The sequence below is a fragment of the Gavia stellata genome, chromosome 3 (assembly GCF_030936135.1).
Source record: "Gavia stellata isolate bGavSte3 chromosome 3, bGavSte3.hap2, whole genome shotgun sequence".
In the NCBI taxonomy this organism is placed as follows: Eukaryota; Metazoa; Chordata; class Aves; order Gaviiformes; family Gaviidae; genus Gavia; species Gavia stellata.
Window position 1 is genome coordinate 57,883,586 of NC_082596.1, and position 26,345 is coordinate 57,909,930.

Genomic DNA, 26,345 nt, shown 5'->3' on the forward strand with positions numbered 1-26,345 from the left:
ATGGACTCGTGGATGTCCAGTTTACTCAACTGGTCTCTAACTTGATCCTCCTCAACCAAGGGAAATTCTTCCTTCCTCCAGTCCTTCTCTTTTACCTTCAACATCCAGGGCTCCTGAGGGCTGGCCGGAGCAGTAAAGACTGAAGCAAAGAAGGCATTCAGTAACTCCACCTTCTCTGCATCATCTGTCACCATGGCACCTGTCTCATTCAACAGCGGGCCCACATCTTCTCTAGTTTTCCTTTTGCCTCTGATGTACCTGAAGAAACCCCTCCTGTTGACCTTGACATCCCTTGCCAGGTTTAATTCCAAGGAGGCCTTGGCTTTCCTCGTTTCATCCCTGCATACTCTGACAGCATTCTTGTAATCTTCCCAAGTGGTCAGTCCCTTCTTCCACGTACTGTAAACTTCCTTCTTCTACTTGAGCTTTTTCAGAAGCTCCTTGCTCAACCATGCAGGTCTCCTGCTTCCCTTGCCTGATTTCTTGCTTTTAGGGATGCACCGATCCTGAGCTTGGAGGAGGTGGGACTTGAATATCATCCAGCTCTCTTGAGCCCCCCTACCCTCTAGAACCCTAACCCATGGGATTTCTCCAAGCAGTTCCTTGAGGAGATCAAAGTTAGCCCTCCTGAAGTCCAAGGTTGCAATCCTACTTGTCATTTTGTGCACACTGCACATGATCCTAAACTCTATCTTCTCATGATCACTACAGCCAAGGCTGCTCCCAACCTTAATGTCCTCCACCAGTTCCTCTTTGTTTTTCAGTACTAGGTCCAGTAGTAAACCTCTCCTTGTTGGCTCCTCCACCACCTGAGTCAAAAAGTTATCATCAATTTCACTATATCATATCATATCATATCATATCATATCATATCATATCATATCAATTTCACTATATCATATCATCATTTCACTATAAAGAAATTCACCACTGAAGTAATTTCAGAAAAAAAACCCTAAAAACTACTCAGGTCAGCAGTGAGATAAGAACTCACTTTAAAAATAAGTTATCTCAACGTAACAGACAAAAGAGAGTCACTATCAATCAATACAAAAAAAATAGTAAAATGAGATAATTAGTCGTGGAACTCAAAATGCTCAAAACCGTACTTACTTACTCAGGAAGACGGAATGGATTCAGTGGTCTCTCATAAAGTTGTGTAGCATCCTTCCTGTCCTCAAGGATTAATTTAATAGCTAAGGTTAATACCATTTCTCAGGGTTTTTTGGTATAAAAGCCTACTCAGTCTGAAGGTTATTAACTTCCTAATGACATACTTAAAACTACCCTTAAGGGTTTTATTTAAGAGAAGTCAATAAGTAGGGCCCAGAATATTCAAGTCAAGAAACTGAATGAGGTTGTGAACAAGCCACTGAGCAAAAGTTATCAGCAAACCAGTTTTGAATATCCTGACAGAAAACCACAGTGCTTCAAACAACAGAAACTATGATAAAGACAGAGGCAGAGACAGAGCCTGAACATTGCGTTAGTGAGTCTCTCAAAGCTCCTTCCATGATAAGTCAACAACACCAACACATCCCTTTGCAGTGTTGTTAGCAGCCCCTCTACTGCACAAGGGAAGGTGAATTTCTGATATATGAACAGAGATAACAGACTATCCTTGCCTCTGCATTATCTGACACTGTACAAAAATAAGAGGACTATGGAGAGTGAAGGAGCAAACAGAGAAGGGAATTGCCTCAAGCACCAAACTCCCTGCCTACAGCTTTATGTGAATGTGTGCACATATGAAACAGCTCTAATTTACATGACCTCTAATTCTGGGGTATTAAAGAAATACATAAAATCATGACTTGGCACACAAATCCCGTTGTTTCCAAGCCTTAGATGCCTTTTTAAAAATCACCTGCTTCACTGAACTGAGGGTTATGTCACTAAAGAAGATAGACATAATAGTGATTTTATTCAGCACTAAGCACAATTTTGAGGTCCTTGCTTCTGGTTTTAGAAAGGCTTTGCCACACCGCCTGCTACTGACTCACGGACAAAACAAATGTGGCATTAATGTTAACTGCAGACTGGCTAAACCTACTCCTTTCCCCAGGAACTGCAAGTTTCTGTCCCTTTCTATGAGTCCAAAGAGAAATTATAGCAGCCTTTGTGTTTTCTTCATCTAGACCCAAGCCAGAGTACACAGAATTTCTTATGAAATGAAATGACAAAGAAATATCACCAGCATTAAAGTGTTCCACAGACAAACAAAGTGAAGAACCTAGGAGATGGTACTGCGTGATACAGGGTCAGAGCCTCTACAAGTATAAATCAACAAAACTATTTGGACCATAAAGCCTTACCAAAAATTCCCCTGTTTTGTTATCATAAAGTGCATTTTTTTCGGGTATTTCTATTTCAACTTGATATTCATCATGTGCCTGATTCTGTACTAACTGAAGGCTGTGGCAATGCTTTCACTGAACTTGAAAAGAACATATCGAGCCTCTGAACGCTTCTTAGGAATCTTTTCAACCTTTTTCTGATTGTTCTTTGAGGTCAGGAAAAACAGCTAATAAAACACATCTAGAGTTTAAAAAAAAAAAAAAGAAAAAGAAAAAAAAAGAAAAATCCCTGAAGTTCCAGAAGAGAGCTTTAAAATGTCAGGACTATTTCTTCTATGGAATCCATCTCATGAGCCATCTAAAGCTGTCAGTCTTCCCTACTTTTATACTTCAGGGCTATGAGAGTGATTAAATTCAAGGTGATACCAACAAGCTAACCTTCATCCCTGTCATGTTACAATTTATCATCATGAAAGAGCGCATGAAATTAAAGAGAGTTTTGAAATACAGGATGGGGGAGACTATTTATTGACTACCCACTAGCAGGGATATAGTAAAGAACACATATTAATAAGAAAATTTCTGATGTTTCCTGACCAATTACCTACAAATACAAGAGTGTTTGGGTAAACTCCCAGGGTCGTGTTTAAGTTAGTGAATGTTGGCAGGTATATATCACTATGTTTATCTGTGAGACAAATTGTTACTATGCTACAGTTTTTTACAACATGGCTGCACTTGCTTGTTAGGAGCAGTCCACAACAAGCATCTGACTCATAGAGGCCAACTCCGATGTTTATACTACTTTATTTGTATCAACCCAAATGTCAAAATAAGTATAATTTACTGAAACCAGACTCAGTCCCAAATTATACACCACAGAAGACACAGACACCAAATACCCATAATGAAATACTTTCACGGTGCTTTTATAGCCTGAGGAAATTTCTACAATAAAAAAAAAAAAAAAAAAAAAAAGTGTTCACATAAAAATCTCTTCAAACCAGGTATTTTTCTTGCGGTAATTAGTAAACCAGAAAAGGAAGAAAGCTCTGTGACCCCACTGCCTTTCGCCACAGACCACCGTATGTCCGTAAAAGGTTTCCGTAACCTGATGATCTGCCCCACAGCACACAAGAGGCTGTAGAGCTGGGTTAGATGAATTACCATTAAATGACTCTGCAATTATTACTGCAGTAATAATTACTGCAGCACCAGAGGCATCAAAGGCCAAGGCAAAATTGCAGAAGCTGTGCGCACCTAAAGGTCAGTGGTTTCTAGCAGGGAGCAAGAGGGGAATACAAGATGTCCTAAGAACATTTTCTTACCACCTTGCTACCCTTCTTCCATCGCAGCCCTACAGGCTTTCTCCCATCCCAGGCTGCAGCACAGACATCTCAGATCACGTACTGCATGGACAGTGGACCACAAAGCAACAGACATGACCTGTTCTCCCCTGCTGAGAAGCACTGGTCTTTCTGCCCAGCAGTGCTTCAAAAAAATACCCAGGCTTTGTAACCGAAAGCACTCCGCTCGAAGTTACTTGCCCAACCCGCATCACAAGAAATACTTTTGTAATGAATGTTGCTGTGAAGGAACCTCTGAGGGAATTTGTTGTTTTATTCAGCACTTCCTTTATGTTTACCTTGCAAACAGAGGCAAATTGTTTCTTTTTTTCGAAGCAGAGAAGTTGTTAATATTAAAAACAAATCTGAATCTCCTACTAAGGCTAGTTTTTCTTTTCTTTTTTTTTTTAAACGGGAGCATCTTGTGAACCAAGACAAACATGTGAGGCTTGGTTCGTGACCAGCAAAAACACATATTCTAAATATCAGTGGACTATAAGCAACCCTAACTTTTGCTACTGGTCTCAAAGTATTTGCACAGGACTTCATCTTGATTCTATTATATTTTTTACCTAGAATAAGAGACTAAAACTGACCAACACAAACCTCCCAATTAGAAGATCAACTGTAAAAAAATGCAAAGCCACACAACCCAAAAACAAAAACAGCTCCTGCAAGAGAAATTCAATGCACTTTCTGTATTCTCTTCTCTTACATGTGGCTGCACATTTGTGATTTTAATTGGAAGAACTTTTCAGAGTGGGACAACTTTAGGGAATATCCTTTGGAAAGAAAAAGAATGTGGATTATTCTCAGGAATTAGTTTATTAAGAAAAAAAACCCACACAAACACATGATAAGTGAAGTTCTGGTAGAAGAACCTCAAACCTAAGCATTCTTCCTTTTTGACAAAGATTGATAGTTTGTTCAGCAAAGCATCTGCACACAATGAAACACTGTCTTAGTGGTTTCACTTCAGAAGGACCATCTGAAATCAGACTCCTTGATTCCCTGGCCATGCTAAATTAGCTCATCTGCAGTCCTGCTGCACTGTCAGGACAAGGACAATCTTTGACACAGAGCAAGGAGTGCTCTCCAAGCATGCAGCAAAGTTCTTCACGTGGATCTTAATTGTTGGAGAGCTGCTCATGTTTTTCTAATGTAACAGAACAACTAGTTTATTCAAACTTTATTTACACAAATACCACATGTAATAATACACCTATTGTTTTCTATATTTATACAAGGGATATGGAAACTGAAGTTACAGGAAAGTGTCTATGTATCTATCTACATGACGACCACTTCCAGGTATATTAAAGCACTACTGATGTACTGCAACCATGCAGGTGTGACAATAAAGATCTCTTCTGCCTTTCCTATGGGGGGTCTTGATGCAAAAAACCTAAAAGCACAAACACACATAATCTATAAATATCTAGTTGGAATCGTCTAAGCAACAAAAAGCATCCCTTCTAAGTGACAGATTTTATCATCTTATCAATTTCTACTTAGTAAACTGTCTGTGGCAGAAAATATCTTGGCCTATGAGACCACACAGCACCTTACACATTTTTTTAATAACTCTATTATAAATACTGTTGAACTATAAGAGCTTATAGTTTTTTTCCAATCTAAATTATATACAACAAACCCAGACAAAACATAGGGCTAAGTGCAAGTGTAATTGGTTATGGTGATGGTGATGGGTGCGCTACACTCTCTAGAATGGTCTAATCTATACAACATCATTGGGATAAGAGCATATGAAACAGCTGCAGCAAAACAAAACACTATTAAGGCTTGCTTAAGATGAGGAGCTGGAGATCATATCGTAATGAGAACAATTTTACAAGCAGAAAGTAACTGAGTGTAGTGAGTATGCAGTGGATTCACAGCTAAAACAATAGATTGAGAGATGCTCTGCTCTCCCAGCTTTGCAGTGTGTGGTTTTTCCCTTGGCTTTGGTGCAACGTGGCAAATTGCAACCCCTCTCTGCCTTAGAGAGCATCTGTACTGCAGAGGACAGCACACCATAAAGACATTTAAGCTAAATTTCATAGGGGAGCAGTAAACGTTGCAGCAGCAGAGAGTGTAGCAGAGTGACCCATGGCGTGTTTTGCCTGGAGCCAGACTGGCTTCAGAACAAGGCTAACCATTTAACTCCTTAACATACCTTTACACTTCACTGCAGCTCAGTCTGTACTAATTCAATGCTCTGATAGCATAATACTACAGCTTGCAAGACTTAAAATTATAAAAGATAATAGCAAAGATCTGAGAAAACTGAACAAGAGGTGAATTTTCTGCTTGTTAAGTTAATAAACTGTGGTGTCCACTTAAAAGCATATACTTCTATTATGGACTAAAATTCTTACTGAAAGCTTCTGTTTATCACTTTCTCTCTGATTATAGTGAAGCAGACTGTTAGCTGTAAACAGAAAGCAAAAAATCTAAACCAAATGCAAAGACAGTCACATAACTTTCTCATGGCTAATGTGAAAAATAACATTTAGCACATCTATTCCAAACCAAAGCACTTTTAAGGCGATTTTGTTCTGTGTTATAAACTTAAATAATGGGAAGCGTTAAGTGGCATATGATCAGCTTTGTATTTACATATCTTTTTGTCACCACAGCCCATCATGTTTGTGAACTGTACTTGCTCTAGTAACGGTAATGGACCCATTCAGTCAGAACATGATGGTTTTTACAGCACTGCTCATAAACTGAGGATTCCCCAATTTTATTGTAAAAACAATCTCTACATTATTAATTTATGTATAAATTATATTGTTATGTTTATACATAATCCTCAAATCCATTTTCTGTGGCATTTGAAATTTTTTCTGAAGGAATTTCTTAAAATGTTCCACTTGCCCATTTTATGCTTTAAATTTGGTAAGGAAACATACTGTGCACAAGAACATGCTACTATTAATTACGTAAATACAAGTATAGCACCAACTTTCTCGGTAAAAAAAAAGAAACCTTCAACACCACCCCCAAAATGTTCATTATCACTCTTCTTTGCCATTTCTTCACTTCTTTTAAAAGTGTTTCATATCATAAACCTCTTCAGCCAAATTTCTCTGTGGAAAGATACACACTTAACACAGCAAGGTCACCCCACTAGAGAACTAATAATTGTATACCACTGATGTCATCAAGCCAGGCTATACTCAAACCTGTTGGATCACAGTATCTCTATCCTAGAAGTCAAAGAAGTAGTACACAGATCCATCCAGGACAAGAGTCCTCTTTCCCCGGCTTGGAGTTCCCCTCGCTGTGTGCTGGAACGCAGTGACCCCAAAGGAGCACTGCAGTTTATTTCCTGTCCTTCATCCTCATGGAGAGGAGGAACGAAAAGGGACCATCCTGAAACCCTGCAACTACACACTGCTCACAACGGCAGCTAGGGAGGAGAAGACACAACAGTGCCACCTTGCAGAAGGAACTTCTGTACGAAGTTTCTGATCTTCCCAAAAAGCTACTGCTGAAGGAAAAAAGCTGTATCAAAAAAAAAAAAAAAAAAAAAAAAAGAAACAAACCAAAACCTCAATAGCAGATGATTTTTAAAAAAAAGGTTTATTTCAAAAAGCTGATTTTCCCCATTCATCCCAACACTTCAATATGCATTAGGACCAGTCAATTGACAGTATGCCCCATTCAAACAAAACTGTTTTAGTTTCAGCAGCATCCAACATAAACTTTGTGACTTTGCACAACATTCTTCTACAAAATAAACTTGAGCCATTTGCCAGCAATAACCTATATATTGATGTGGTATTAACAGAAACTTGGAGGCTTCAGCTGGGAGACAAACTGTCAACCAACCACTAATTGGTTTTTATGATGTGACTCATAGTTTAGTAATTTCCCAGAATTTAATCACAGGGCACCCAGAAAGATCAATTAAAGAACAGGCTCAGAATTTGTTAGAACCCTGTGTGAGACAGGGGAAGGCAATGACCTCAGCAGCTTTGCCACAGAATTTTATGAATGAACAAAGAAAGGATTTAAAAGGTAAGTTAAACTAATCTTGTGTTTCCTTGCAGACCCTTTCATTGTTTTTCCAAAGGAGTGAGTTTTTAAAATCAAGTAAAAATTGAAGGATTGTGTGTTGTAGCTACTGTTTATATTATAACTTCATTTACACGTGACCATTTTGTGTGTGACTTGAAATGCTCCATTATTTTTGGCTATATCTTCTTTTATAGCTCTCAATAAAAAGGGGGAAAAAATCAGAGTAGGCGTAAATCCCCTTGGATTCTTCTACAAGCATCACATCATATTATCGGAATGAAGAGTACAGAATTGCCCTTTTTTTTTTTTTAATCATTATTAAAATGGTCCTAAAAACCTTTAGTACAAAGAAAGATAAAATGTTATTTTGGCCATAAAATCCTACGACTTCCCTTGCCTCCATTCATTTTCAAGCTCTTCTTCCCCCAACCCAAAGAAATCTGGAAGTGTTATTCCCCCTTCCCGCTTTCCACCATGGATTTTTTTCAAAAACTGAATGAAAATCGCAATCAAATACTGAAAACTTTTTTCTCAGTTCTGAAAAGGTTTTACACAAACTTACCTAATCTGATCAGTTTTACTGATTAATGTTGTTGTTCTGTGCAAATTTATAGAATATAATCCAGACAACTACTGCACAACTGTGATGAAAATCTCATTCCCTGCCTTTCTGGCTTTTGTTCTGCAAAAAGCTCTTATTCACTGAGAGCTCTCAGAAGAGGAGATTTAAATTATTTCCCTGGCCAAATTAAGTGAAACAAGATTATACTGAAATGGTCTGAAAAAGTGAGAATTTCTGAAGATCTACTAAGCCCTGTTATGATTATTTAAAATATTATTTACATAAGAAAACCACTAAATATATCACTTTAGTTTTTCCTTACAATAACAATCAGCACCAAACTGAGTCATGCATGTTACATGCTAAAACAAGAAAAAAAGAATAAAAGAAGCAGCTTTGTGGGCATACATACTCTCTAGAAAAGCACAAGAACATTCAAGTTGGTGGTTTGCACCTAAATGAAAATGTTTCTTAATTTCTTCAAACCAAAATTTATCTATTGAATAGGCATGTCTTCACACTTACTGTCTTTGTAGTGACTTTTATGATGATGATGACAATGAATACTTCATGAAGAAAGACAGAAAGCTAGGATATGGGAGAGTGGATTGGGAAGAGACTACGTATCTATCTAGCTGTTGCTATGATTTTACGTGATTCACAAGCCCATTACATGACACTGTCATGTAATTCAACACAAGAAAGCCTTCAGTATCTTGAAATTCTCATAATTCCTCCAACCAGTGCAGTGACTACTCGGATGCTAGGAGGGCAACGGCTACAGAAGCAGCTCCATTTTGCAAGAATAATCAATTATTTAGGGAGAAAGATTTGGAGAAGAGGAGGGATAGCAAAAAGGCGCTGTTAGCTAAGTGCACTTGCAATACAGCAGAACCAGATTCAGGTCTCTGCTCTGAATTAGAACAGGATGTTAACAAATCTGCTGGGGGGGGAGGGATGCATTTTAAAGTTTCCCCCTCTTCATCCGGAGGCAGAACAGAAACATTTGAGTAATGAGAAACTGCACACCTAGCTCTGCATCTGCACCAACAGCTTCATTTTCAAGAGTTCACAGCTCCCTCTAAATCACATTATGACCAGAGTTTAAATGGTAATTATGGAGCATGTGCATATTAATTTTCTGCTTCCTTCTCTCTGTAAGTAATGGGAATGCTTTTAAATGCCTTTTGTTTGGTTTCTTATGGGCTTACTTGGTTTCTTAATATATTACAGGGCACTTCCTGCGCTGCTTACAGAAGCAAATTTCCCACTGCTAGTGGGAGTTTTCCCTAAGTAAGGTCAGCAGATTTGGTCCCAAGGGAGTGAACTGATCTTTGGGCTTAGCTACCCTGAAGATCTAGCAGAAAGCAAAACAGATAACATTCTTGTTTAAAATTTGCTACTATATTGTATCCTTTTCAGACACATCATCCAACACAAACAACTAGGAAACGTTTTGCTGCAATAATCCTTTCAATTAAGGCTCCCATTACAGTGAAACAGCTGCTCACTACAATACATCTTTGTCATGGAACTATTTATTTCCCAGAAAACACTTCTGTAGTTGTTAAGACAGATGCAATAAATCAGATCTACAGAAGTAGCAGAAATCAAAGCAGCAAGCAAAATCTGACCAGCTAAACATCCTTGCACTGAAAAAGGGGTGCTTTCTATGAGTGCACAATTTATTCTTCTGTGTTGACAAAAAAGCCCACTCAATTTAAAGCATGTCTGGTGTCTCACTCTCAACATAATAGCAATGAGCTACAACTGAAATAGCAGCATAAGCCCTCACACATACATCACTAGAAAGAAAAAAGAAAACACTCCAAAAACTACTGTCCTCCTGCTCATCAGTGGTGTTCGTGTGGACCCTTAAAAGCCTTTTGGAATGCCTGCGTCATAAATATTTGATGGACAACCTCTTGCTTAATGACAGAGTCAGGTGCTGCTCTTGGCATGTAAAGACAAATGAATCAGCACCTCGTTACTGCCTCCCGTTCCACATATACATGCTCACACACCCCTGGCCCTGAGCAGCCTGCTGAATGCTATTTGTTTATTTTACTAACAAGTCCAACTCACATTAACTGTCACTGGACTATAAACAGTAGTGACAAAAAGCATTATCATGAATAATTTAATCCAAGCTTTGTGAGTGCTTGAAAATGAGCAGTTTTCTTGCCGTAAACTCAGTCCCTGTGATTTCAACTCCAGGCAGCTTGACTACGTCTCAGACAATGACGATAGCAGGAGGAAGGGACATTCCTCTTCTACCTGCACCATCCCAATGATTTGAAAACCTTCCATGTCAACTGCACCTCTGATAGTGACCTGCAGTTAGTACTGCAGAAACCAAAGTAATTAAGAGAAGCACCTTCAGGTCAGAAGCTGGATAGACGATAAGGTGCCCTAGAGGAGCGAGACACTAAGAACCAAGACCACCTCTGTATTCCTGTTTTCAGGCATGAGGTCCAAAGCCAGCACTGACTCTTTGCCCATAAAGGTCTGACAGGTCCTCAGGCTGAGTGGGGTACCAGTTCCATACAACCTACATAGGTATTTGTCTAGATACAGTTGAAGATGCCAGGGCCTGTATCACTGCAGTACTAAATGATTTCTCAGAACAATCAGCAGTATGGTAAACAGCCAAGAATTTGCTACCTAGTTCTCCTTTTACTCTCAAAAGCTTTGTAAAAAAGCAGTTCATAAATAGTATGTATGTGTCGTGCCCTCCTGGCTTCTTGTTCATCCACTTGGCACCAAGGGATAATTTGAGGGTAGTTCTATGCTCATGAAAGGAAGAAAGCAGAAGGAGCACAGATTGCTGCACTAAATGATCAAGAAACAAACATGTTAAAACACACAACTAACAAGGAGAAAGCCAGGCAGACCACTTCAAGAGAAGAAAAGAAAAAGACAGCATGTATTGGACTTGCGTGGCAAGGTTTTGGGGGGGGGGGGGGCTACAGGGGGCTACAGGGGTGCCTTTTGTGAGAAGCCGCTAGAAGCTTCCCCTATGTCAAATAGAGCCAATGCCAGCCGGCTCCAAGATGGACCCGCCACTGGCCAAGGCCAAGCCTATCAGCGATGGTGGTAGCACCTCTGAGATAATAATATTTAAGAAAGGGGAAAAAACCCCTGTGCAATGGCATCCAGAGAGGAGAGTGAGAATACGTGAGAGAAACATCTCTGCAGACCCCAAGGTCAGTGAAGAAGGAGGGGGAGCAGAGGCTCCAGGCACCGGAGCAGAGATTCCCCTGCAGCCCGTGGTGAAGACCGTGGTGAGGCAGGCTGTCCCCTGCAGCCCATGGAGGTCCACGGTGGAGCAGATATCCACCTGCAGCCCGTGGAGGACCCCATGCTGGAGCAGGTGGATGCCCGAAGGAGTCTGTGACCCCGGGGGAAGCCCACGCTGGAGCAGCCTCCTGGCAGGACCTGTGGCCCTGTGGAGAGAGGAGCCCACGCTGGAGCAGGTTTGCTGGCAGGACTTGTGACCCCGCGGGGGACCCACGCTGGAGCAGTCTGTTCCTGAAGGACTGCACCCCGTGGAAAGGACCCATGCTGGAACAGTTCATGAAGAACTGTAGCCCATGGGAAGGACTCACGTTGGCAGAAGTTTGTGGAGGACTGTCTCCCCGTGGGAGGGACCCCACACTGGAGCAGGGGAAGAGTGTGAGGAGTCCTCCCTCTGAGGAGGAAGGAGCGGCAGAGACGTGTGATGAACTGACTGCAACCCCCATTCCCCATCGCCCTCTGCCACTGGAGGGGAGGAGGTAGAGAATTCAGGAGTAAAGTTAAGCCTGGGAAGAAGGGAGGGGTGGGGGGAAGCTGTTTTTAAGATTTGTTTTTATTTTTTCATTACCCTACTCAGAATTGATTGGCAAGAAATTAAATTAATCTTTCCCCAAGTCGAGTCTGTTTTGCCTGTGACAGTAATTGGTGAGTGATCTCTCCCTCTCCTTATCTCCACCCACAAACCTTTTGTTATAGTTGTTATATTTTCTCTCCCCTGTCCAGCTGAGGAGGGGAGTGATAGAGTGGCTTTGGTGGGCACTTGGCATCCAGCCAGGGTCAACCCACCACACAAGGCCACAGTACTCTTACAGTGGAGATTGTCTCCGAGGATCGCTATGACATGAAAGTGCACTGTTGATCTACAAGAAGTAACACCAATCCAGATCTCTGAGGCTTTCCAAATTCCTGGGGATTCAGACTCTGGATTCAAATCCATTATAGACACAGGATCATCCACAAGAAGTCAGGATCATCTCTGAAGTCTGATAAAAGAGGTCTTGACATTTACCAATTACTGTGCTCTAGAGCCAGTATTATTTCCTGTCATAACACTGTCCTGTCAAAAGATGTATAGACTCTTCCATGTGTGAGGAAGAAATACAGAATGAAAAAAAAAAATCCATGCTCAGCACTCAATTTGAGGGATGCAGTAGGTCACTCCCTCTCTTGCTGATCAGAACCTATTTGAAATAAAATGAGGTATGATGAGAAGGGAAAACACAGAAGAAAAATAAATTATGTATGAATTTTAAAGAAATTATGTTTACCTCAGTGGACAAATTTCTGGTATTACCAGAGAGTAATTAATAGCAAAAAGCTGGTGCCAAGGCACTGCAATGAGAAGTGATGCTAACGCCATCACCCACCTTGCTGACTAATACAGTCCAGGGCTTGCTTCTTAATGCCTCTTCAGACATCATCTAGTTGACTGAAGTACTGTGTGGTAGATTCAGGACATGCCTTACAGTAGTGTGACTGCCTTCAAACAAGGCAACAGTAACAGCAGCGGAGTAAATAGGAACAGCTGCACTGCCTTTAAAAAACCACACAGTGCTTTTATCGGAATTCCTCTCACCTACAAGTTGGTCATAATAATAAAAACACATACCTAATAGTTTACTGGCTTTGTCTCCTCTTCCTTTATGACAGCATAATGAAACACGGTTGTTTAGCATACAGTGGTATTAGAAATGAGAATAGGGAGGCCCAGAATGTGTTTTATATTCTTCCTATTCTTTTATTTTCCAAACCTAAACATAATCCTTTAAGACAACCCCTCCTCTAGCATAAATGAACTTATAGTTCTTCTGACTTTTGAACTCCTGAACACAGTACTGATGACCACAGTAATACTCCAAAGTCTTCCAACATTGTCCATCACCTTAACCAAATCACCAGAAAGTTTCAAGCCTGCAACTGTTGATTGGGCCTAATGTAACATATCCCACTAACCCACCCCAAATCACTTAACACATGGACAGGAAACCTCTGCAAACCATCTGACTGTTACCGTTTATACACAGGTTTGCTGGAGACGTTGAGCAAATGATTTGGGTAACACGGGTTTAGAGGCATCAGCTGGGCCACCAATTCTACTTCCCACCATCACAGGTGACCAAAGGATATATTCTGGTTCATAGAAGGATCATATTCCACTTTAAAATGAGATGGGTCTTCATGCTCACTGTTTTTATTAGAAGCTGAAACCTAGGAAACTCCTAATCTGTGGTCCGCCATGTATACACAGTCTCTAGGTGGTGCACCAGCATCCTCATTTAACCCAAAAAGCCTTTCTCCTTCTCAAATATCCCCCCATCCAAATCCAAAACAACAATTTCCCCTTGCAGACTGAAAAAGAGGAAAAGTTATTTTCAGATATCTGAGATGTGCTATTTCTTTCTCACTCTTGTACATGAACATCTCTTGTACATTAACATCTTTTTTTGCTTCAGTCACCACACAGTCCTTCTCGGCACTTAGTCTGAATTCATCTTATCAAATCATTATCTCGGTTGTTCAGCACAACCCAGTTTTAGAAAAACCATTTTCATTTAATCTCTTTTTTTCCAGTTGCTTCAAGATATTTATTTATTCTTCTCTTCCAAATTTATTCTAAAATTTGGAAAATACAAGTTCACAGGAATTCATATGCAAGATCATTTCCCCTTTTTTTCAACATTTTCAGCTAAGACTTTCATTCTTCAATCTAGGGTATCACACTTGCTTTCAGGAGGGAGATTATTCAGCCTTTAAAATTTAAGCATTTAAAGTCCTTGGGTCTTACTTCTCCCTCGCACACAGTAGTTTTCCTCTTTTCCCACCTCCTTCCCAGCAGGCACTTTTGCCTCTGTCTCTGTGTTTAACAGTACTGCCCTTATTCAAAACTGAAGCACACTCCTGTTTAAAGTTTTGGCCATACCCAGTTGATATTTAATTCCTACTTCATCCCTATTGTATTACCAGCCACACTTTTTATTATTTTATATCCATATGGCTAAACACATTTTTGTTCCTTGTTTCAGTCTCCTTTGCAGAGTTTAACTCAGCTTGACTTCTGGCAAATTCTATTTCATCTGACCTCTAAGATGGTTTCTTTACAGATTATTCTCCTTTTACTGATTCCTTGAAAACTCTCTGTTTATTCTTAATGTTCTTTGTGGGAATGGCTGGTCAGCAAGTTAGGTCTGGAGTTCACCCCTAAAAGCCACCAGTGCTTAAGATGGGAGTTCTAGAAAGGTTGGTGCATTTTTAACTAGAAGATGTCGCCACATGCAAATGCTTGAGCTCTTCAGTCACTATCTAGTTTCCCTAAACTTATTTTGCACTTAAGGTTAAGAAAACCTTAAAGACTGTTTTTTGTTAACTTTGGATCATAAGAATAGTGATGACCAACTCTCTCTGACGTCCTTAGTCCCTCCAAACACAATTTTAAAATAACACTGGTTCCTCACAAGTTAGTAATTGTTTGAGAAGTTGTTTGCATTAGGTAAAGATTTGGCTGTATGGTTATTAGGATCATTCATCCTCTAATTTATAGTATCCCGTAACAATTCCATGTTGATTTTCTCCTCTAGTATTATCTGAATCCAGCCAGATCTTATCAACCTTCTACCTTCCTCCTGCAATGTAATTTTGACTTCTAAATGATTCTACTATAGATATAGAGTCAATAATATCCCTCCTATTTCTCTACAGTCTGCTTACTGATTTACAGAGCTTAGAAACTATACCACTGTAATAACTTTTATTTCCATTTTATCTCTATATCATACAGCTTTTGACAGAACTCAGTCAATATATCTCAGCAGAATTGGCACAACAAAACTTTGTTATCCCAAGGGCTGGTTGATTCCTGCTATGGGGAGGATGGGGCATGAGAAAGGGGCATCACTGGGACGGAGGCTCATGCCTGCTGCTGTGCTGCACAGGCTGAGCAGCAGCAGGGAGGTGAGTATGGCATCTCACACTACCATATTCCCAAGCAGCCAGCCTGGCTCTCTGAAGCACTGTCACAGCAGAAGGATGCTCAAGGAAACTGCCTCCTTTGTCGATACCCAAAACCTGAGCCTGCTTCCAATATGTTGCCTGAAACAGTAAGCTATAACATTTACAACCAACAATCAACTTCCATTACAAACTTTTGCCATCAAGACTCCTCTGCATTCAGAGCTGTATTTCAAACACGTGGATCCTAGCTGAGATGTACACAAATAATGCACATAAAATTATGCCAATGTACAAAAATTTTATACATCCCTGCTGGTCAAAAGCAACACAGAAAGAACTGTGAGACTTTTCAATCATTTACATATGCAATATGCTAAAAAAAAAAGCAACTTAACTCAGAGAAATTCATGCTTCAGGACAAAAAGGAGAGAACAAGTTCTTGAAGTATTAGGATTGTAGAACTACATGATGCATATTCAATCATATTCTACAGTCTAAGATGCTGCTATTTGTATATGATCTTGTAAAATTCGTTTTCCTAATTTCATTATTTAATTCAATTTAAAAACACGCCACAAGGTCATTCCAAGTTTAAAACCCTTTCATATCCACAGTAAGCCTACATCAGATCCCAAATCTGAGCAAGTGTGCACATTCAGGACAGCACTCTTGTCAGTGCTCAACTGGGTCTAAAGCACACTTTTGCCCTTGTCTTGCTCTAACTCATAGCAGAAATTTCTCCTTAGGCTTTAGCAGTGTTAACTGGGCAGACAGGTAGCTTATAGCAAACTCTCTTAATCTACCATATTTTTTCTAGATTAGATTCCCATTTCTGCCCTTTCACCTTCAAAATGTAGCAATAATAGTTTTATTTTGCACATACTTCCTTGAAAGGAAGAAAATTGACTAATTTTCAATGACTTCAACAAAGAAGAACACAAAAGACAGGCTAGAAAAGTAACCTTCACAAGCTGTATAAAGTAAAATTGGTATTATTTAGGTGTTGCATGTAGCTTCATGAATTGGAAAAAAAAAAGCATGTTTGCAGAGTTACTGCCAAGAACAAAAATTTCTGAGAGGTCTTATCTGTGCCTCTGAATTACTTCTCCATTAAATAAATTTGCATTTACCTATACCTTGGGCTGAAAAGGCAGCTTTGTTTTGGCTCTAGGTCTTTATTCACTGCTAGAGTTAAGTTAAACAATGTTAATTAAACAATGACATATTCAGTCTGAAGCTGACTATCACCAGGGCAGGGAATAGGCTTGGGATCAACTTGAAACATTAAAATAAATAAAGAAATCACTTCTAGATTAACCTAAGCTAATTTTTTTTTTTCCTAAAACAAAAGATATTTAATATCTAAGGAGACATATTGCTTTAAAATAAACTAAATAATACAAAAACTAATGCAGCATTTATATGTGCTCAGTTTTACAATGAAAACAGTTTGCTGAATTTAAACTTGTGATAGCGATAGTTCATTTTCACTCATTCATTGCTAAAACTTCCACGAATAAGTACTTCAGGATTTGGACCACTGATTATAAATAACATGCTCCATTGTTCACTCCCAAGAGAATACTTACAATGTTGGAAGTGGAGAAACCTAGCCGAGATGCAGTATTTCGAGCCAAAGTATGTTTATGTAGCAGCCTGGCATGCCTCCACAGGAAAACACATGCCCAGTCCAGTAGAAATCCCATTTTTAATTGCTGAAAAGCATTTTCTGAGTTATAAATAAAACTTCATACTAATGCTTTGGGCTTGTACAAAAAAACTCAGTAGTTCCAAAAACATCTTAAAGAGTTCTCCAACCCGCTTTAATCAGCATCTCTATTATTGCACAGAGTAGTTTCTATTGAGCACTTAAGGATAACAGGTAATAAATCATTTTCAAACAAAGGAACAAATCATCTTTGTGGTTACACAGGTAAAACATGGATGAAACCCTTCTCAAAAGCATACAAACATACAGAAAATCTAAAGAGAAAAAGATCAAAACTCAAGTAGTACCACCCAAAACCATGAAGATTTTTCATTGAAATATGTTTTATGTTTGCAACATGTTTTAAAACTTATCCCCTCCCAGTGTAGCCAATTCATACATTTTAATTTCTAACAGGATTAGAACATGACTAGGTCTATGGCCTGTCAAAGTCCATTTTGGCAGATACCACAGCAAACTGTTTTGAAGAACGGAAGTACAGCATACAACTTGCCAATACTATTGAAAAATCCAGTAAACAGGCACAGCTTTTACCCCTTGCAGGGGTGAACAGGATTTCAATCATACACCTCAGATGCACAAAATGGGTACCTCTGTTTTGGCTGCCCTTTCAGATGGTGCAACCAGGTGCATTGTTATCCGCTATTCGGAGCAGTCCAACTACAATGCCCCCAAAATAATATACTAATAGTAGGTAATGTAATTGTTATGAGATTGAACTAAAAACAGTCATGAACTCCAACTGCTTGAACTTAACATGTCTCCTTAGACTGAAGCAGTAACAGACTTGTAAGCCTTAAGATGCACATTTGATAGAATTTCTGTTCCAAGCAGGCAACAGAAACCATGCGATTAAGTCTTTTCAAAATCAGAGTCTGTATTTCCAACCTACAAACTCATTTTATATGCATTTAAGTTAAGAAAACCAGAATGCTTGAAAGCATCTGAATTAGCTACAGTATTTGTGTTTTCCATTAAATCCTATTAATAGCGCTGCTGTGAAAATTATTAGAACTGGCTTAAAAGGAAAAGACCAAAAAGTTTAAGGACCTTTTTCAAATTTTTGATACAGAGAAAGACATGTAAGGTTGCAAACATCACCATTCCATACTAGCAGACATGAAAGACTACTCCAACATATCTATTAGTGAATACATTAGGAGATTATAGTCTTTAAGTATTTCATTCTTTGTGGATAGTCCTGTATTACAGTTTTAAGTATGACACTTGCCATCAGTAGGACATGGTTTTAACAGGACTAATGAGGGAGAGGAATTTTGTTAAACCTTTTTTTAAACATATAGCTCGAAATCAGTGGTTTGGTTTTGTTTGGGGTTTTTTTTAAGTTATTTGCAAGTGATTTCTGCATATATACTTTGGGCAGCAGTTCATTTGCAAGCAATGTTCAGAAAATCTTGAAAAGCTAAAAACTGAAGACATTTCAGAGCAGAACATCCACTAACATAGAAAGTGCTTTTTATTACTACAAATCACTCAACAGTGAAGATTTCAGTGCAAGAATTTACAATTAAGAGGTTAACAATCTGTTTTCTGTTTCATGAGTATCACATGACAATATTCACTTAAGCTCCTTATTTTGTTCAGAAGTCTTAACAACATGCAATGTAAATCAGGTATAAAATTAAGCATCTAATTTAAGATTTTTTGACTCACTGGAGGCTTAAATGGCCAACTCAGAGCACCATCATGAGCAGCCTATTTCTATTCACCGAATATATGACCCAAATCATAACTTGAACATTTAAGTTAGATGTCTAACATCAGATGTCTAAAGTTAGACAGTGTGAAAGTCCAGAAAACTAGTGCAGCTGAGCATTAAAAGACTGCTTATAATACAGATGCATTACAGAACTGATGTATACACATAGGGGCATTGTTCACATAGGGAAATCAAAATAACATTTGTATAAAAATTGTTCCCATATTAGTTTGGATCAATACTCCCCCAAAACCTCTTCAGCTATATTTGGTGTTCCAAATTTGTCACCGCAACCCTTCTGCATCTTGCAATTCTGTGCAGATTGTTCCAAATCACAAGCCCTTTCATATCTGCAAAACAAACTCCACTGTTCCATTTCTTTACCATGGTTTCAGCAATACTCAAGATAATGTTAGATTAACAATTATTATGATTTCAATATTGTTCATCAGTTTATCAATCTATGCATTTTTAAAACATAATTTTTACTGATGACTGCTACGCCAAATTAATTTTTTCAATACAGAAGAGATGTAAGTTTTGTCATGCTGAGCAGTATCTTAATTCAGAAGTAATCCCATTCTTTTTTCCATTAACGTAAGCAAAGTCAGCAAAATCCAGTCCATATATGAAATAATTAACTGATTTCCACACACACGCACCCCTTTTATTTATTTACATGGTGACTGGCGACAGAGTCTTATTAATCAGAAATGATGCAATTAAATAAAGGAAAGTTAACAAAACTAACTAAATGCAAACTCACCTCTGTTACAGAAAAAAGCCACATAAACCACTTATTTAGTACTGCCAAATGAGCTATTGGCCCAAGATAGGGCGAATGCATATAGTCATGCTTTATTATTTCTAGCACAACAGCATATAGTCATGCTTTATTATTTCTATCACAACAGCATGGACAAGCCTTTGTCAAGGACAAGGACATCATTACAGTAGACTTTAGACACAAAGAAAAAAGATCACTAATATAATAATCTCACAATCAAAGAAGTTAGAAACTGGGCTACTGCACAGTTTACTGCCTATTTTTCATCTCCAGAGAATTAGGAAACCAATCAGTTGCTGATTTTAGAGATAATTCATACAGAAAATCACTGCTGAAAACACATAGCTTTACAACACATGCAAAGAGGTATCTGCCACAAAAGCAGTTCCCATCAGCAACCCTTGAAAAATTGGTCAAGTTTTAAATTACTCCTGTAGACAAAATATGTTATTTACAATGAAACATTTTTCATAGTTGTTTTATGCAGAGTAGTACATTTTGCTGTTTAATCAGCTTTGTAATCACTGATTTCAAGGATTATAAATAACAGACAGAGCTGAACAAGAGAGTTAACCAAATACCATTTTATCTCCACATATATGCTCATGAATATATTTTCCCTTATTCAGCCAGCTCCATGGACAGTTAAGTAATATGTCTGCAAACAACACATTCAGATAAATCTTAAATAAGTCAGCATTTCAACTCTAACTGTAGAAGATGTCTCCTGTACTTTAGAAGAGGTTGGTGTTTTCACCTGGCAGGTAGTATCTTAAAACAAATACTGAACATATGCAGAGACATGAGACTGTGCCTTATCTCCATGATTAAGGATTAATATTACTTTACCTTAGTAATTACATTTTTAAAGAAGATTAAGGGGGGGGAGGAAAAGAAAAAAACTTTACCCATTAAGCTTTAAAGACCATCTGAACTATTTCAGCTAGTATAGTATTTTTTCCCCAGTGTTTCTAACCTTTTATGTTTCTGTCAAAATTAAAATTAATCTAGACTGACGTCATCCATTCCAGACTAATTTCTAATTCTATAGCCTGTAAAAACCCTAAACTTGGTGGAGAGAAGTTGTGGAAGTTCAATAACTGGAAAGTGCAAGGTGATAAACTGGATAAATAGACGGAAGTTGAAGATGTAGGAATGTTGGTCAGGGATTAAGACTGGGGAGCTGAGTGAGCTGGGGGAGACAAGGAAGGAAAAGCTTAGTGGAAGGACACCAGAAAGCCCAAAAGAATAAAAAGACTTAATCAAAGGAAGCAATGATTTCAGGAAAAAACAATGACTTGAACAAAACAGAAATAGAAGAGAAGACTCAAAAATACTATTTAAGTGACAGAAATGAAAGGAAAAAAAAGAAAAGACAAGTAAAAAATATAGCCATGTAGTGGGTTTTGTTGTTTGGGGTGTTTTTTTAATAAAGTTTGTTTTATTTAACTTTTGACTCTGATTTACTGGTGGTTTGGCTGGTTTTAACTAAAATAGTTATATATTTCCCCTTTCTTTTCCATCCTCTGGACATGAAAAAAAATCCCTCAACACTTTATAGAAAGATACACCTACACACATATGCACACAATTAAAAAAGGTGACAGGGATAGTGGACCAAAATGGTTACACTCAGAAATATTGAATTTATGTAAGAAATAAATTCTCATGAACATATCATAATATGAAATTCAGAAGTGTAATGCAGTATGACACACAATTTGGGGAAACTATCCGAAGTCCTAAGAAAGCATCTTCCTCTGAAGAAAGATTGCTGTCATCAGTGATGCCAACTAGATGATTTACTGTCTATTGAATCACACAGGAATTAATCAAATAGACTTTTTCAGACTCTAAAAGGAGAGAATTAGGATGTCTCTCCACTGTCGTTCTTGGCATCTAGAAAACGGCTCTGTTTATCCTGTCAATCACTTCTCCTGGCACAGAAGAGGCAGCAAAACACACAAAATGGACAAGTAATTGCGTATTATCTGGGAAACTGCACCCAAATTTCCCATTGAGTGCTTCCCTCTCAACTGCCACCTTCAGCACTTTTGAGAGAAACTTGAACTCACAGCTGGGCATTTACTGATGTTCCATTCTCACACTCTCCTGGTAATTTTCTCCTGCAAAAATGACTGACAGTCTTACCTAGAGTGGGATTTCCTACCTTTTATGCTTACTTAATTTTTTTTCAGCCTTGTTTTTGCTGGCTCTACTGGATACTTACACAGTCAACATAAACTAAGCCCACCCAATTGGTATGGGTCCCTGCCAAAAGACAATGTGTTAGTTTCTTAGTATGACTGGGAGAAACTGGGTGAAAAATGGTGTGGGGAAGTAGACGAGCATGGAGACACATGATATAAATGTAGGAATTAAGGCCTGAAATACAAATGCTAATCAGACCTTTTCCACTTCTGTACTGTAATACTTCCTGAAGATGGTTTCTTCACCAAGGGGTGGGAGATTTGAACTCTATAGCTAAAAGAGCAGATCTCAAAAGCATCCTAATTCTCACATGATTCCTTGCCTTATTTCATAGCTGTGTCAAGATATTTCAATTGCAATTCACAAAGACTCCAAATCTGATATAATTCAAATCTATCCCACCCTAAGCAATTTTTGGAAATGTGACTTTGATCTATTTATAATTCATATCCCATTTACGAAGAATATTTAGCAATAATACTACCATTGTGCAATTCTTTGCATTTCTTTTCCTTTAGCTCAGGTGTCAAGACTGTGTAGCACCATGGGTATCTCTGTCAATTGATACTACTACAATCACACCAAATAATTATAAAGGAAAACCAAAGAAGAATGCAAAATGGATTAATTCCATTAATCCTGGAAGAGAAAGTTCTCTTCCTTATACAGCTTCCCCTATCCACAGACTGGGTGAAAATCTGCATTAACAGAAACCATAGCACAAACAGATGAAACAAGAGGGTTTTCTTTAGTTCTGTCTCCCCTCCTCAAACTAACAGTTAATGGAAAACACTAGTAAAAACTGGTACAACAAAAGTTGTACTTCCACTTGTAAGAACTGATTGGTACTGTCACTATGTGCCATGCAGTAATGAATAGTTCATCAGACAATTCTGAAACTCCTGCTTTCTCTCTTCATCTTCTCAGTAAAGAGAAAAAGGAACGACAATTTGAGGGGTCACTCTAAACCAGAACCTGAGAACTCTTCTCAGAGAATTCAAGAAAGTTTCATACATTTCTTTTCTCAGGGGAAGTTGATCAATGACCATAGCTATAGGCAGGACACAGAAATTGATGTTTAGAAGGAGACCTGTCTATAAACCATTTGAAAATATGTCATTCTTCAGCTAATGCACTGAAAACTACATGTTTGTTGTCAATCTGTTGCTCAGTCAAATCACAGCGAGTTCTTCAGGTAAGAAAGAGTATCAGTTTCTGTTGACCAGCATTTAGAAGACAGACATGAGATTGAAGAAGAACCTGGAATATCTTCAAGCTCTTCTAAGGAAATAGGAAAATACATGAATTGAGGGGTAAATCCAAACTGCTAAGAAACTACACTGGCAAAACAAAGTCAAGATTAAGGTTGCCCAGGAAACCACGAAAAGTGCCAAAATACTTGAGTAAGAACTTCAGAGAGGCCCTGTAAACTCAGATGTCACTATACTCAGAGTCTAGATTTTCCAATTTTTTTCTTTAGGGAACTATGTTGATTAAAATGGTCTGAATTTCCATCAGCCATGACAATGGATTTGTGAGTAGAAGAATTATTCCAAAGTCAGTATCAGGTAAGGCAGTATAACTTCAGGACCTCTAAATGCTTCCTTTTTGTTAGTGGCGTCACGGAACCAGCTTACTTTCTAAAGGATACTCTTCACATTATTTCCATCAGAGAAGATGAGAGATGAGTCCATTTGACTTTAGCATTGTGTGATATTTTTTATACTGATCTGAAGGAGAATCAGGTAAGCAGGAACAAGAATGATTCAAGTAGCATTAGTGCAGTCATCAGCAATCTCATCCAACAGGCTACTAGGTGACAAAGCACACCAGTAGATAATAATCTGTGATTGCATCCTCACTGCAAATTCCACCAACAGATCACAAACCCATTAAGTTTTGATATTGTTATACGGCCATTTCTGTTGACTTTCAAGAAGCCACTCCTTTACACAGACAACAGGCCCCTTACAAACAGCAAGAACGTAATACTTTTGAAATGGTTTCTGTCTTTATAGGTTTCCATAATTGTTTTCATATTTTAAATTGTAAAAGGTTGACTGATTCATGATATATAGGGGGTTTTTTAGTTATATTTTAGTAAGGCACTTGTATAAAGTCAGGATGACAGTGATGTTTAAATAAGTGCCTGAAATACAGTTGGATGAAAAATCTGAGACCACATTTAATTCTCAAAAGTAACTACAAACCCAGACCTGGGGCACAGTTGATGATAGGGGGGGTTCTGGAAGCTCATTTTTCACCCAGACCATGCCAGTGTTCCAGGTAAAATAATGCCATAAAAAGGATCCCCCAGTACCACTATCAGACAGCCCTGCTGCACCCTGGCCAAGAATGGCATCATGGTTGGAAGTCCTTCAGCACCAAAGCCAGCATATAGTGAAACTACGGTGTCAGGGAACTTACAGTATGCATTACAAGTTAGCTCACTTAATGAGGGGAAAATGCTTATGACTTCACCTTCTACTACACAAAGGCTTCTGCATGTACTGTGTCCACCACTCATTCTGAAGAATGCAGCAATGAATATCTTACCTTGCATGGTTGTTTTTGTGGGTTCTGAAAACAGAGGAATGAGCAGGAGGTAGATGAGGTAGACAAAGGAGAGTCCATTGTAACGGAAAGCACAGGCTGCAATGAGAGAAAAGAAAAAGAACATATTGCTTAATCAGCCTGGGATAATCAAATTCAATAGCACAAGGTATACTCTTTACCTTACCAACTTTTCACCACTTATTTAAATAATTTCTACACAAGTATTCATGTTTATGCTTAAAATAAATAATAAAATTAAATACACTTCTGAAGTATTTTCACAGTAATATATATTTTAGGTTTAGCACAAAAGATGCATCCAAGCTACGAAGATTTTGTCCAGAATGATGGACAAGTTAGTTGCTATCTAAACTTTTTACTTTCCTCATACATAAACTCATTAAACTATTCCCCACAAAAATATATAGGGATGCATAAATCAGTATTTATGGGCTCTCTTTAGGAAGCTACATACAAGTTCATTGTATTAAAATCAAGGATTATCAGTAAATAATGAAGAAAAAATATGAAGTATATTCAGATTCCAAATTACAGCATGGCTAAAATCACCAGTTATCCTTAAAATAGCAATGTGTTTAAATCATTAGAGAGGTCTTTGAATTTTACTATCACCCATTTGTTAGCCCTTACAAAGTTTGTCTAGTCAAAAGATTGTGAACTACAAATGAAAAAGGGCTTCACAGCAACTTGCAACTGGTGTCATACAAGTTTTTCTAAAGAATGGAACTACTCTGCTAACTTTGTCTAATATTTCCTTTTCTATTTAAAAAATTTAGTGTATTTTCCTAAAAGTATCCAGGTCAGCAGGCCATTACAACAAGCAGCAACATTGCTACAGCCAAGGTGCACCTTTTCAAAGAATGTCATGCATATTCTGTGCTGAAAGAGTAGTATATGGACTTCCATACAGAAAGGATAAAAACAACAAAAACCAACAAAGTAATCTGCAATTCCACTGTGCAGCAGCTGTTGAAATATTATGAGACCTACCACATTCAACCATTCCCATGAGATAAGCCAAATGCAGAGGAGTCAGAAGATGAATTAACCTCTCCGTTTATTTACTCATGGAATGTAACTAGTATCAATTAAGTCTTCTCAGCTATATCCAAAACAACTTGGTTTTGGAGAACAGATACAGCCTTAGCCCTGCCAGAAATGTGTATTCCAAAAGAAAACAAGTTTCTCCAGTCATCACTTCATGAAATTTCATGGAGACTATACTGGAAATGAGTTAACAACTTAAGCATTAATTCATCCTCATCCTCATCACATCTGTCCATTTTAGTTGTAAATACAAAACTGAGAAGTCTCTCTATTAACAAACAAATCCATACAATAGCTACAATTTTTGTTTTCCAAACTAGCCAATGTTTTGAAAAACCAACTTGATTTCCTTAATAGCTCTGATAGACAGACTCCAGATTTACGCTACAGATCTGCAGCTTAGCCAAGAAATGTGTGAACTTTATGGGTAAGTCTGGCAAGAAGAAAGGACAAGAAGCACCTATGCTCTACTTCTAAACTGACATGATTCTGCTGCCAGCCTTCAAAAAAATCTGTGAAGGACTACAAAATCCATCAAAGCTTGAAGAGGGTTTTTCAGAGTGAAATCCAGAATGCTTAAGAGCAGCTTCTCATTTGCCTGTAAGAGTTTAAACTCAGATTGCTCCTGTCACTTACTCCTTAAGGTCCCTTTATAGCCGCAGACTTTAAAGGCCACCCCAAGACTTACACCTACACTTGTAACTAAGAAAAACTGCAAGATAAAATAAATAGGACCTATCCCACTGGGAATTCTATAAGCAATTATCAGAGCTTTAAAGTGAATGTACTTGAGAAGAA

General features: G+C 38.3%; 1 protein-coding gene across 1 annotated transcript in view; it reads right to left on the reverse strand.

Annotated features, from left to right (window-relative positions):
* The window catches only part of PIEZO2 (piezo type mechanosensitive ion channel component 2), a 322,465-nt gene that overhangs the window by 239,837 nt on the left and 56,283 nt on the right, over positions 1-26,345 (reverse strand). Inside the window, exon 2 of the mRNA XM_059815888.1 lies at positions 24,480-24,575. Coding sequence (XP_059671871.1) covers positions 24,480-24,575 — 96 coding nt within the window. The remainder of the gene's footprint in view (positions 1-24,479; positions 24,576-26,345) is intronic.